A 14,348-nucleotide genomic window follows, 5' to 3' on the forward strand; every position below is an offset into this window, starting at 1 on the left:
ATGCAGTCCACGTCAGAGTTCACCACACATACTTCTCTTTAGATGACCAGTCCCCTTTCTCCTTTCACTGAGATCTGCCCAGGCTCCATCAAGTTCATTTATAGCAGGAAGGAGGTTTTGGATTAACATGTCTGAATGTTAGAATGAAAGTTTCAGTCTTCCATAGAACTATCAATACTCAGCCCTCTTTTACAGCTTAAGAAAAAGATTGCAAAACATCATCCATTTTAATTCAGAATCTCTGAACCAACTGTTGCTTTTTTATTCTTGGTGTGAGGTTGGGGAAAGGGTAGCTGGAATAGGTAGGGATTTGGTAGAGATACATGTTAAATCTCCTGCCACAGTGAATATAAGAAAAAACATTATTGCCTTGGTAATTTGACACTTCTATTTCAATCAGTGACACAGACTGTCAAAAAAACAAAAAGAAAAGAAAGAAAAACACTGATGAAGATCTGCTTTATATTCCACTTGCCATGAAATTCAGATTTGTTTTGCTTTACATTTCTTCACATCCTATAAGCACATATTGTCTATTCAGATGACCATTATACTGAGTAGCTGGGGGCTAGTGACATCATCACCCTCTTATCTGGGTGTTCAGAAGACTTAACTGTCTCTTGTAACACTACAGTTTTTTCTGATTCCAAGTATTTTTATTCTTAATGATTTTTTTTTTCCTCTGGTTACCCTTGGGGCATTGATATTCCATCTCCTGGCAACAGTTGAACCTCAAAAGGAACCTGTAATTTCTTCCCGGACTGCATTTGAAACCAGCCACAAAATGGTTATGTAACATTCACTCAGAAGAAGGGAGGAACCCATGATAAACAGTGTAACCCCGTGTAACTCGGTTGATCCATGATGTTTATAAATCAAGTCTGATCATTGCAACTGCTTAGATCACAGAGTCTCTAGTTCATAGACACAGCGGCATGAGGTAACTCATTTTATTTTGCACAGGTTGCATATTTCCACAGGAAACATTCTCGCTAAATTGTTTGGAAAAAAAGACGACAGTTTGTGCTTGGGTGTTTGGCCTCCCAGCTTTATGCCATGGTTTCTTTACCTGGCAACCGTCTGTCGTTAAATGTGTGCATGTTGATAACTTCTTCTGTTTTCACAATAACTGGGGCCTGTGGCTTGTGTTTTAACCGACGCTGGCACTTCAGGGACATCCTCAGTTCCTCTACCATGGCGCTACAGAAGGACCTCTACAGAATAACACAGAAAAGGAAATATTACAAACACATAGACTGCAATGGTCCTGAAACAATATTAAATTCAGTCTCAACAGACTTGTCAACATAGCAGCCTTGAAGTTTTGAAAAATTCCATTATAATGGTTATATCAAATTATTCCACTTTTAATACTCAAAACATGGTAATTAAAATATTTTATCAAAGTGGGCAAGTTTAAAGAAAATCTCCACCTGATAGTGAACTGCCAGCTAGGAAGGCATACATTACACATAATTTGAATGACGTTTTAAGACATATAATTGATTAACATAAGATATAATCTACCTTAAATTTTAAATACAAGCACAAATAAATCAGCTACCAGAAATCCATCCATGCTATTAAAAAAAATTAGACAAAATGTACTGGCTTTTAGATCATAATGTAAGATATGAAAATTTTCTTTAAACATGGATTCTTCATTTTGTCTTTCAAAACAGAGCAAAAATAGCACTCACACATTTAGACATAAAATATGGAAAATTATTTTTGGTATTCATTATATCTTTTTTGTGATCATGCCTATAAAACTATCGGTGAAGATTACAAACACATATGACCTAATCATGAAATGACATAGTATCACATTTAAAAATCCATGCACAAATATTAACTAATCTTTTGGTATCATCAACTTGATTACTGAGGACTGATAAATAATTTATTCCATGAAGAAGAAATGACCCTATATATGTTTTTTTTAAATTCCTATTTCATTGGCAATAGATTTGCCAGAAATTCTATATACCTGGAACTTATTACACACTCCTCAAATACCTACTACAGAGTGAAAACATAAGACGGAAACTTGTTAGTCTCCCTTTCCATCTAATTGAGATACATGCGTTAGTTACATATAAATCAGATTCATGAACTAGTTGCATATTGTTGTTGACATTCAGATGGTCTAAGACTTAGGCTCTTTTCTTGCAAGAACAAAAAATTTGGACAACAACTAAAAATGTGGACAAGAATGAAAAATTTACACAATTCCAAAAAGTGATATGAAAACATAATGAAATAAACCTAATCAAATATGCATGTGAAGTCTTTTTTGTTTTGCATTTTGTGTTGCTTCTTTGCTGTTTATCATCTTAGGCTAATTCCAAAATCCAAAAGCAAGCTTCGGGAGTTGGTGATGTTCAGGGAAGCCTGTTGTGCTGCAGTCCATGGGGTTGCAAAGAGTCGGACACAACTGAGCGACTGAACTGAACTGAACTGAATTCCAAAATAATGTAGGATAACAATGGTCAATACCATATACATGCCTTATATTTTTTAAAATACGTTTCATATATCACCTTTTGTGACACAGACTAATACTGAATTAAGTTGGGCATCTATATGACAGAGGATAACTCACTTTCTGCAGCTCACAACTGCACCTCCAGCAAGATATTCTGATACCCAATTTTATGTATTTTGATCCTGCCCTGATAGCTTCTTGGCCATTCCTGGCTATATTCTCATTTTTCTTCTTTAGGTTGCTGAAGAGTTTCCTTAGTGATCGTCCCAAATCTATGCCTTGTCTATTCCTGAAATTCTCACAATTATCAACAATAATCTATTGTTTTAAACATCAGTTATTAATAGTATTTTCTTGTCCAATAAACAGGTGAAATCCAAGTCTCTTTTTTCCATCATGACCTCTCTGAGTTAATTTTACCTTATCTCTCCCCCAACCTATTCCTCTTCCTCTTCCTCTTCTTCTTCTTCTTTTTTTTTTTTTTTCTCTCTTTACATACATGCTTCTCTTTGGACCTCCAAAGTTTTTCTCCTTTGTGTCTTCTTGCTCTGGTACTCAGCAGAGTTCTTTCATTTTTCACATCGGTCCAGTTTCATCCCTTACCTCCAGACATGACTCAAATTTTAACTTATTCAGGAACCACTTTCCAGTTGACCAGGCTTATTATTTCTACTCAATTTACTATTTTTCCCTCACTATCATGTTTCTCTGTCTGACCTCTTGGGCTTCCATGTGTTCCTCTCATTGAATTGTAAAGAGTAGAGATCAAGTGCTCACAGCACTGTTGTACACATGTTGACTGAATCAACAATAGCCATACATGACCTTAACATTTTAATTCTTTTTAAATAATGCTTATAATTCAATTGCTTAAAATTTTTTTTCAGAATCTTAGTAAAATACGTTGTGTACAAGTGAGCTAATTAATCAGATAAAATTTTTTTATTTGTTTAATAACATTAAATTAATAAAAATATTAATTTATTAGTATTTGTCATGGGAGATGATTAAATGCTATACATGAATTCCAAACTAACTGCAAGTTATCTCTATGTATTATTTATTATGTGCTAAATTATACGGTTTTGAAATTCACAGATTCTATTTCTATTAAAGGATCTATATGACACCTGATAGCCAGTATATGGACACAGTGTTTCTTGTTACTTAATACCTACTATTAGATGTATTTATTAAGAACATGATGAAAATGATGATGAAGATGGTGATGATGACAACACTGTAGAAATGGAAAAATCTGACTCCAAAAGAGGGAGGAATACATAGTCTTGAGGTAATTTAGTCTTGGTTCTCTGTTGAAACATTTAACAGAAGAATTGATTAGATAATATAACAATGTCAGAACTTGATGCCATCGACACTTTAAAAATGTTATAGGATGTGAATAATGTTAATTGTTTGAAATAAGTCTTCATTTAAAATAACTAAATTTCCCAAATATTAAAAAATTTATAATGTTCTCTTTGGCAAACTCAGTTTTTAGATATCATGATTATATTGATTTCAAAAATAATAAAATAGAGATATTGTTTTGTCCATAGTAAGAGAGTGGTCTAAACAACTGATTTTCTCAGGAAAAAATCTTACAAATGTACATAACTATTCAACCATGAACCAATTCAGTTTTATTTCTAGTTAGTTAGGAAGTCAATTGTATTAATAGCCTATACTTAACTTCAGACTACAAATAAATGCATTTAAACTCTTTTAAAGCAATTTTATGTAACATAAAACTTGTAATACTGATTAATATAAATTATAAGCATATATCCAGCCCCAATCAAGCATAAATAATTTAAAATTATCTCAAGTAAATGATATTTACCATTATCATTTTAGGCTTTCTCTATTATCTTGAGCCATTAGAAAGTAAAAAATTTAATCAAGCGAGCTTTAAGCAGTCAATCAGTAGTTTTGATTATAATATCATGTTACTACTTTTGTTATTTTTTTTCTCTAAATAAGCTGACTTTGACAGTTCTTTTTGATTTATCAATATGTTTTACCTAAAAAAAAAAAGTATTATCTTAGGTTCTAATACAGTCACCATGAAACTGTAGGTTCTTTTCATACTTATATAATATTTCCAATCCTTCACAAAACTATGAAAATCTTTAGATTTGAGCAAAAATTTCAGACAACATTGAAAAATTTTAAAAATTTAATGATACCATAAAGTATGGTTCACTTGTATCGCTAAAGAAAACACATTTTTAAAAAAATTTTTAAAGCTTTAAAATGTAAATTCTGTATCTTGATCTCTGTAAGACCTAAAGTTCAAACTGTACAGACGATTGTGAAATATAGCTGTTTCTCTGTGTTGTACGTTGCCAAAAAATTACCATGTCTGATTTTTAAACTTCTAACTTGTCATTTGATAGAGACAAATGTGTTTCCTAATTCATATCATGATCAGAATTTCTTACATGTCCTTTTATTGAACTATAGAATAAGATTTTGAAAAACCTAAATGCACTTGACAGGAATTTTCTGTTATAATGAAGAAGAAGGAAGCTGAGGAGGAGGAGTGGGGAGGAGAAGAAAGAATAAAAAGAGAAAGGAAGAGAGGAAAAGGGGGTGGGGGACAAGGAAAGAGGGAAGAAAATAAGGGAGGGAAGAAGTGAGAGAGATTGAGGGAGGAAGAAAGAGAAAACTACCATGCTTTTCAAACCACTTCTTAGGGACAGAAACACACAAATTGTGTCAAAGTAAGTTTCTTAGGGTGAAAACAACAACAAAAATGTTTCTGCACAATATGACAGACTACAAAAAGAAAAAAAGGTGCAAGGATACTAACCATTAAAAAAACCTCTTTTAGTAAGTTTCAAAAGTTTACTAAACAGTGTCTGGATGGTAGGGTGGCACTAACCAAATAGAAGATTCCTGAAAATGAAAATTTAAATCTTTGAGCTGTTAGCATGTATAATTGCATTTAAATTAGTTAAACTCATTATAAAATTCACTATATTTAATGAGGCAACCTGTATTACACATCTCTAATTCTTGAAACAATGAAGTTTGGAAACCTTAAAAATTATGAATTTGTCTAAATGTACATTGCCTTTTAAGTATAAGACAACACATAAATAGTCCACAGATAAATGTTCTCAAGAATATCATTTGTGGTGTTATAGAATAATTTAATCTAAACAGCGTAACTTTCTAATTTATAGATATGTTTATATGATACATGATGTGATAGCATTTTGAGAAGCACATAAATTTTTTTAGTATTAGAAATCTAGTTGCAAACATGCTCCACATTGAACAGTGATATATTTAAACTTCATTTTTAAGTTAAATCCTTTATGTTTAGCAATGTCTTAAAAAAAAAGCAACTGATGAAAAATAAGTTTAATTTTTTAAACTTTGAAACTCATCACTTTCATGTTGAATATATAATAATATACCAATTGAAGGAGAAATAATCATAAATATTATATGCTATTATTAGGTCTCTATTTAGTATTTATTATGTAAAGAGGAAACTATGCTATAAATCTTACTGTCTTATTTTTTAAGGGTATTAAATTAACTAAATATTATTCCAATATTCAGAACAATTTCCAACCATATTTGTGTACAGTTTCTATTTGAAGCTTATTAAAACACCTTTGACTTCCCTGGTGGCTCAGAGGTTAAAGCATCTGCCTGCAATGAGGACGACCGGGGTTCAATCCCTGGGTTGGGAAGATCCCCTGGAGAAGGAAATGGCAACCCACTCCAGTATTCCTGCCTGGAGAATCCCATGGACGGAGGAGCCTGGTGGGCTACAGTCCACGGGGTCGCAAAGAGTCGGACACGACTGAGCGACTTCACTCACTCACTCAAAACACCTTTAAACTGCTTCTAAGAGACTTTGTAGTGCAACGTCCTAATATACACAGCATCTCTCACGAAAATGTTTTGGTTTTTTTTGTCATTTAAATTATTTGTTCACTGATTATGGATACCTCATTCATTCTCAGACATTTTCTAATTAATTTCGGATGCTGTAGACCATTTGATCAAGAATTCCAGATCACATGTAGTAGAGACAAATCCAAACAGTCACTGTAATTAATCCCTGTGGAAAATTGTTCCACTTTAGGTAATACCTAAATTAACTGAATAATAACTAAAGGGAAATAAAAAGTATATTGGATGCAATATGCAACATTTTATATAAATGTTGGTGTCCTAAATAATGAAGATAAATGTCATTTAACAAGGCCCATTTCTTTTGATTTTACTCTTTAATTGGAAGTCTTTTAAAAATATCAAATAGCTAGTGCTATCTATCAGAGTTATGGATTTACCTAAAGCTGTATGAATGTAACAGTGAAGCAATGAGATGAAAAATGACTAGCTAAGATACTCATGTCCAAAATATATATATATATATATATATATATATATATATATATAAACTTTGATCTTGATGCTTAGTCTTAGAGCAGTACTCTTTTTAAAAAGTCCATATATACATATATATTATTTAAATATGCTGTGCACTAGTCAGACAGGTATGTACACATTGATATTCTAACTAAAAGAGGAATACTGTTCTCTTGACTTCCGTTCTGTGTGTTATTATATTAGCCTGCCTCACTAACAGTGATTTGAATTTCAGCTAAGTTCTTTTACCTGGACTCTATTATTAACAAATGGTAATTTTTGAATACTAAATAATAAATCAGACAGAAAAAATTATGGCACTAAATTATTTTTTCTCAATAAATAAAATGACAAAGCTTTCTATGTTTTAGCCTGGATTATTTTACAATGATAAACATAACCAAAGATTAAAATATTCTCAGAAACCTTGACTCTTACTGAATAACTTTATATTGCATTTTGCAAATAAATGAGGCAGAGAAAAATGGGGCATCATTATACATTTTTACACTTCCCTTACTTAAGTTAGAAAAATCAATAAATTAGGTCTGACAAGCTTCAACACCATTTTAGTCGATACAGCTGTGAAATGAATTTTAAGAAAAAGCAATGTTAATCATATTCTTGCCAGTAGTTATAATAATAACATTTTTTCAACAAAGTATGTAACATCCAAATAACTAATGCTTAATTCCAGGAAAGCTCTCTTTCCTTTAAAGTACAGCAGTTAAAATGTATCAGTTTTATAAATAAAAATAATAATTATATTATAATGAAAGCTTCTTAGTATATGACAGACATGCAAAAAGCTCTATATATGTTAACTATATTAACTTCTAAAACATTTTCATTTATGGTGTATTTGTAACCCATTCATTTATTTAAAAGATATATAGAAAGATTAATATAACACAAAGTTGAACACACTTGAAGAATGATTCCAAGTCTTTCCTTTTTTTTTTTTTAAATTTCAAAACTCATGCTTAATGTCCAGGAAAGTGAAATAACTATACAGGGCTCATGATCAAAGCCCACAGTCTGTTTATCTAACTCAAACTCCTATTCCATACATTTTGTCAATACAACATCAGGGATAAAACCTGCCAAGAAAAATAGCTAAATCTTCTACTTTTATGTCCTGCATAGTGGTGTAAACAGAATAGGCATATTTCAACTTGAGAAACATACTCAACCCTTGATATACTTATCCTCTTCTGCTCAATATGGATAATAATCTTTGCATAGCTCTGAGTAACTTTGTACTCACATGACATATAACACTTTAAAAATTCTAAAGTCATTTATGAAAACCAGCTATAATCTTGTTTTAAAACTTTATGGGCATTAAAAGAGTATGAGCCATCATAAACAAATGACTCAAAACTTCTTTTGCTGATTTGCAACTATTTAGTGAGCAAAAGGAAGACTGGCAATTGAAGTGTTATTTTATATTTATATATAAAAAGGTTTTTTGTTTTGAGCCATCCAGTTAGTCCCTATAGAGGTTATTAGGTGGAAATTGAGAAATGCTCTGCTTTCAGAGAAAGGCAGTAATATAAAAACAAGACAAAATACACTTTTGTCCAAAGTTTATCTGCCACTTTTAACTTTTGAGTAGCAACATGCTTTATAGCTAGATTTTATATTAAAAATGTACTTAGAATGTTAACAGTTAAAACTTCATATATTAAATACAAACTCCCTATATGAAAAGTACAAATATTCCATGGTTTATAACTAAGTATTATTTGGAAAAATGTAAATATTGTAATAAATTTTAACTGATGATTTATGACAATGTTTGCTTTCATATATCTTCTCCAATAAATGTCTTTTATGAAGCATTACTTCTGTTAGAACTAATTCTTGAGCATTCTGGAAGCAATTTGTGCATAAGGATTTATGAACAACTTGTTTTAATTCTCCTGATTCCATGAAATAAAGATTCAGCCAGCTTTGAAAAGTGTTTTTCCTCTGAATAATCTTTCATACAGAATCTCTAGTCTTGCAAGTTTAAATTAAACCATTATGATTTTCTTCTTATTCCTCATATTTCTTTGTTTCATTCATTTATCCTTCTATGAGTTACAACTGCCTTCTACATTTCTCATTCAACTGTACACTGAATAACATTCTATGAGCCCACAACACTTTTTTGGAATTTTCAATGACTGAAAATCACCACATTATATAAAGATTATTGTTGATAAGATTTACCAGTGTTCTATAATACAAACAACTATGTACACTAAAATGTACTATGTCCTGAAAAACAACTGTACAAAATAGCTCTTAAAATGTACTTTAATCACCTTGCAGGAAAGCACAAAATATGTATCCAAGACACGGAATGTTGCTTAGAAATTCAATATCCAGCAATAATTTATATATTTTTATTTCTAAGATGTATTTACTATATTTTCTTTATGCTTAAATAATAGAAAGGGAATATTTTATTATATTTTCATATCAAGAAATGCAAAGATTTGTAATCAACCTTATGTTCAATAAGGAACACTTTGTACAGGCAAATCTATTTCAGTTACATGGAAATAAATCTATTTATATATGTATCACACAGAAACAAAAGGTGTAACTATGTAAGTTATATTACCATTCTCACTGGATATCAAAAGAAGGCAAAATTATATATAGCTTTCAAAAGTGAACATATTCAAAAATTTGAGAAATGATTAATAATTCCAAACATAAATTAATAAACAATAAGTATCATTAAATAGTATTATAAAAATTATTACATCAATTTATAATTCATACTTACAAAAATCAATGTATTATCATAAAAATATATTACCAGAGAAATTAAAATTCTAAATATTAAGCAAGTTTTTTAAGTTATAAGTAAGATTTAAAAGGTAAACACAGACTATTTCAAGCAAATCTATGTTACCTGAAATGCATTGATAATTGCCTAAGATGTGCAACAATTTCTTGAATTGCTTACTGAATGAACCTCAAGTACTTATGTTTTTAAAAGCAAGGAAAATACAAGGCAAAGAGAAAATTAGAAAATGCACATGTTGATTAGTTGTTTTTCAAACATGTTCAAATTGGAAAAACATTTTAAGTAACTTTCGTAATGGTCAGGTTATATGGTGAAAACCATCAAAAAAAGAAAAACACCTATTTAGTTTACAAGTTTGAATAAATGTGAAAAGCAATATGTCCTTGAGGCATTAATATTTGCATCAAAATTAAAATCATTAAGTATTTTAAAAATTATAATACACCATCTTGTGGTTATTGGAAAGGAATGCAACTTACAATTTTTATATTTTTATAAGGTCTACATATTTCAGCATTATCTTCTCTTTTTAGTTTAACCTGCCCTCATTTAAAAATAACACATTCTTATAGTACACTTAATTCTCAAACAGCTCAGAAATATAAAAATTTTATCGTTAATTAAGACCAGTGTGATCCTTTAATATCTTATAAAATATATACTATAAAAGACATTATTTTCATCTTTAATCATAATCACTCATTTTATTATCATTATCAGAGGTAAGACTTGAAAAGTAATATATTAGTTATTCATAACTTTTATAAATAAACTTCATTTTCAACTAGATTTCATGTATATCATATCCACCAGCTTATTTAGATAAAGAGAAATTTTCATTTGTTCTTTTTAAAAATCCTAGAATATTATGAATTAAAGAAAGAAGAAATAAAACAGAGAAAGATAAAGAGGTAAGAGATAAAGTATTTGGGAGCTGGAATTATGAATAATATATATTTGCTTACTCCAAAGTGCAAATAAAATTCATTGCACACTTGGTTTTCAATAAATAATTATTGAGTAAATGAATAATTTTAAAAATATTTACTTTGGTTTTAAAATCTAAAAATCTCAATTAAAGACACAAATCACAAGTGCAAATAAACTAAATTTCTGTGCACTCACATGCATATTTTACAATAAAATCTAGGAATATTTCACAGCTAATTTTAATAAATTAACTAAGGTGTTAAACCATATAACCCAACAAAGTAAAATATTTTTCTCAGGAAAAATGAAGAGGAATGGAGCTCAGAACATAAGTTATCACAATAAATACACTGGATCACATCTAATAAACCTATTATTTATTTAGTTTATAAACGTATTTCTTTTCAATTATGTGAAAACATAGTTCTTTTTTATTCTTTATGATCAACTTTTCTAAGTTTCTGGAATCAGTTTCATTATTTAACAGGTAAAGAGAGAGAAAAGGAAGGAAGGAGAAAAACAGAGAACTATAAAAAGGAAGAAAGAGTCTTACACCAACAGAAACTGTCTGAGATATGGAGATACAAATCAAACTCACTAGTCCCTTTTCCTAAAGGAATTAAGAGGTAAGAATCTAATAAGGAAAGAGGGACCCCCCCCTCCCCTGCAGAAATCAGCAAATATGAATAAAATAGTGAGCTAAGTTTCCCTGATGGCTCAGATGGTAAAGAATCTGCCTGCCAAGAGGAAGACCTAGCTTTGATCCCTGGGTGAGGAAAATCCCTTTGAGAAGGTAAAGGCAACCCAACTCCAGTATTCTTGCCTAGAGAATTCCATGGACAGAGGAGCCTGGCAGGCTACAGTCCATGGAGTCACAAAGAGCTGCACAGGACTGAGAGACTACACTTTCACTTTCACTTTCAAGGGAGAACTCTTGTCAAAGTCTTCACAGATGAAAGAATGGACCTTGTTTGAAATGGATAAACCTCATTCCCAACTTTCTCAAAGGGGCAGCAAATGTTCTTGGAATGAGAATAGTTTCTGAAGTTAGCTAAGCTTTTTCAAAAAATGAGATGTACAGATAGAGTCATATGGTTTTCTTTTAAATCAGATCGATTCAGTCACTCAGTCGTGTCCAACTCTTTGTGACCCCATGGACTGCAGCATGCCAGGCTTACCTGTCCATCACCAACTCCTGGAGTTTGCTCAAATTCATGTCCATCGAATTGGTGATGCCTTCCAACCACTGCGTACTCTGTTGTCCCCTTCTCCTTCTGCCTTCAATCTTTTCCAGCATCAGGGTCTTTTCCAACGAGTCAGTTCTTCACATCAGGTGGCCAAAGTATTGAAGCTTCAGCTTCAGAACCAGTCCTTCCAGTGAATATTCAGGACTGATTTCCTTTAGGATGGACTAACGGTTTGATCTCTTTGCAGTCCAAGAGACTCTCAAGAGTCTTCTCCAACACCACAGTTTAAAAGCATCAATTCTTCAGTGCTCAGCTTTCTTTATAGCCCAACTCTCACATCCATACATGACCACTGGAAAAACTATAACTTTGGGAGATGGACCTTTGTTGACAAAGTAATGTCTCTACATTTTAATATGCTGTCTAGGTTGATCATAGCTTTTCTTCCAAAGAGCAAGCATCTTTTAATTTCATGGTTGCAGTCACCATCTGCAGTGATTTTGGAGCCCCCCCAAAAATAAAGTCTCTCACTGTTTCCATTGTTTTCCCATCTATTTACCATGAAGTGCTTGTACTGGATGCCATGATCTTAGTTTTTTGAATGCTGAGTTTTAAGCCAACTTTTTCACTCTGCTCTTTCACTTTCATCAAGAGGCTCTTTAGTTATTTGCTCTCTGCCATAAGGGTGGTGTCATCTGCATATCTAAGGTTGTTGATATTTCTCCGGGCAATCTTGATTCCAGCTTGTGCTTCATCCACCCTGGCATTTCACATGATGTACTCTGCATATACATTAAATAAGCAGGGTGACAACATGCAGCCTTGACATACTCCTTTCCCGATTTGGAACCAGTCTATTGTTCCATGTCCCATTCTAACTGTTGCTTCTTGACCTGCATACACATTTCTCAGGAGGCAGGTTAGGTGGACTGGTATTCCCATCTCTTTAAGAATTTTCCACAGTTTGCTATGATCCACACAATCATAGGCTTTGGCGTAGTCAATAAAGCAGTAGATGTTTTTCTGGAACTCTCTTTCTTTTTTGATGAGCCAATTTCATTGGAATAGAAAATAAAAATCTAACACCACCTTGTGGAAATAGTTGTACCCTGTACACAGATTCATTATACCTATTGATTAGGAAAACCTTTCTTGGTAAGTTGATGCCTAGTCTTGAATGCCTAATCTAAAATGACTAGTAGGAATTTGCCAGGTAAAAAATGGACAAAGGTTGCTCAGGTCAAATGGGAAGAGTATTTTAAAAAGCTGGCTGACCTTGGAAAATAGAAAGCAATCTAGTGCAGTTATAGTACAAGCACAAATTTGGGAGAAGCAAAATATGAAACTACAAAGATGAATAAAGAGAGATCCTGGAATGTCTCCTCTGAGAAGCTAGAGAATTTGAACTTCACTATGGAAGCTTTGTGGAGATGCTGACATCAGAGGATGTGACTCATATGCTCACATCCTATCAAAACAGCTCTTTTTTCCCAATATAATATTTTATCTGCTTAAGCCCAAACAGGTCAATTGATTCCCACTTTAATTTTTAAGAAGGTCATAGAAGTCCACAGAAACTGAGAACTGGTTGATATGTGAAAAATGCAACTAAACTAGTTATTTATAAGAACAATAAAGGTGATTGTACAAAAAGTAAATTCCCATGTCCTTTAAAAACCTTAATGCTATAAAATAATCGTACATAGAGACAAGGCCCAGGTAAATCATACAAACAGGATACAAAGAGAAAAGGGCAATAGATTATCATATGCTGTCAAGAGATTAATGTATGTGTTTTATTTTAAACCTGAGCTATAAGTGAATGAAAACTACTGCATATGGATGATGTGAAGTTCTAACTAGGCAACCTAAGTTCCTTACATTACTTTGGGACTCATTTTAAGCATTAACTAACCAAATATCACATTTGTTGATAACTTATAGTAAACATGAAAATTGAGGACTTAATAACTTTCTTCTTTGATTATTAGTTCTTAGGATTTGACCGCAAACCTCATTTTGACATCATAATAAAATCATAATGTAAAAAGTGTACTTAGACCCACTTTTCAGTCACACCTGCTGAAAAAGATATTTGGTTAAGTGTACTTAGGCCTATTTTTCAGTAACATCTGTGGCAAAAGATATTTGATTTAGTCAGATCAGCAGATACAGCCATTAAATAAACCATATAGTTGTCCAAATTTCTCAAACTTTTTAGTTGGCTATTTTACTCATAGAATGGTACTATCAGAATAGTCATTTAACACTATTTCAAGGAATTAATTACCTTCCTTAATTAAATTAAGTGAAGTAAATTGAATTTAGTGTATTAAGTGAAGTAAGGTGTAGGAATGCTGTATCCAGAATTTTGATTTCAGAAAAGATAACTGTATCATAAATTATTAAATATGAAGTAAATATCATATTTCTACTTTTATATTTACCAATAAATGTTTATAAACCTTTTCAATATTTAAAGCAATATAACCTCACTCTGATGCAGTCTCTAAAAATTAAGATCTAAAAAACTGCTTTT

General features: G+C 31.6%; 1 protein-coding gene across 1 annotated transcript in view; it reads right to left on the reverse strand.

Moving 5' to 3' along the window:
* Nucleotides 1-1,049: 1,049 nt before the first annotated feature.
* Nucleotides 1,050-14,348, reverse strand: part of GRIK2 (glutamate ionotropic receptor kainate type subunit 2) — a 726,582-nt gene continuing 713,283 nt past the window's right edge. Inside the window, exon 16 of the mRNA XM_052645572.1 lies at nucleotides 1,050-1,214. Within this exon, the coding sequence (XP_052501532.1) occupies nucleotides 1,050-1,214 (165 nt within the window). The remainder of the gene's footprint in view (nucleotides 1,215-14,348) is intronic.

Source organism: Budorcas taxicolor, chromosome 9 (assembly GCF_023091745.1).
Source record: "Budorcas taxicolor isolate Tak-1 chromosome 9, Takin1.1, whole genome shotgun sequence".
Lineage (NCBI taxonomy): Eukaryota > Metazoa > Chordata > Mammalia > Artiodactyla > Bovidae > Budorcas > Budorcas taxicolor.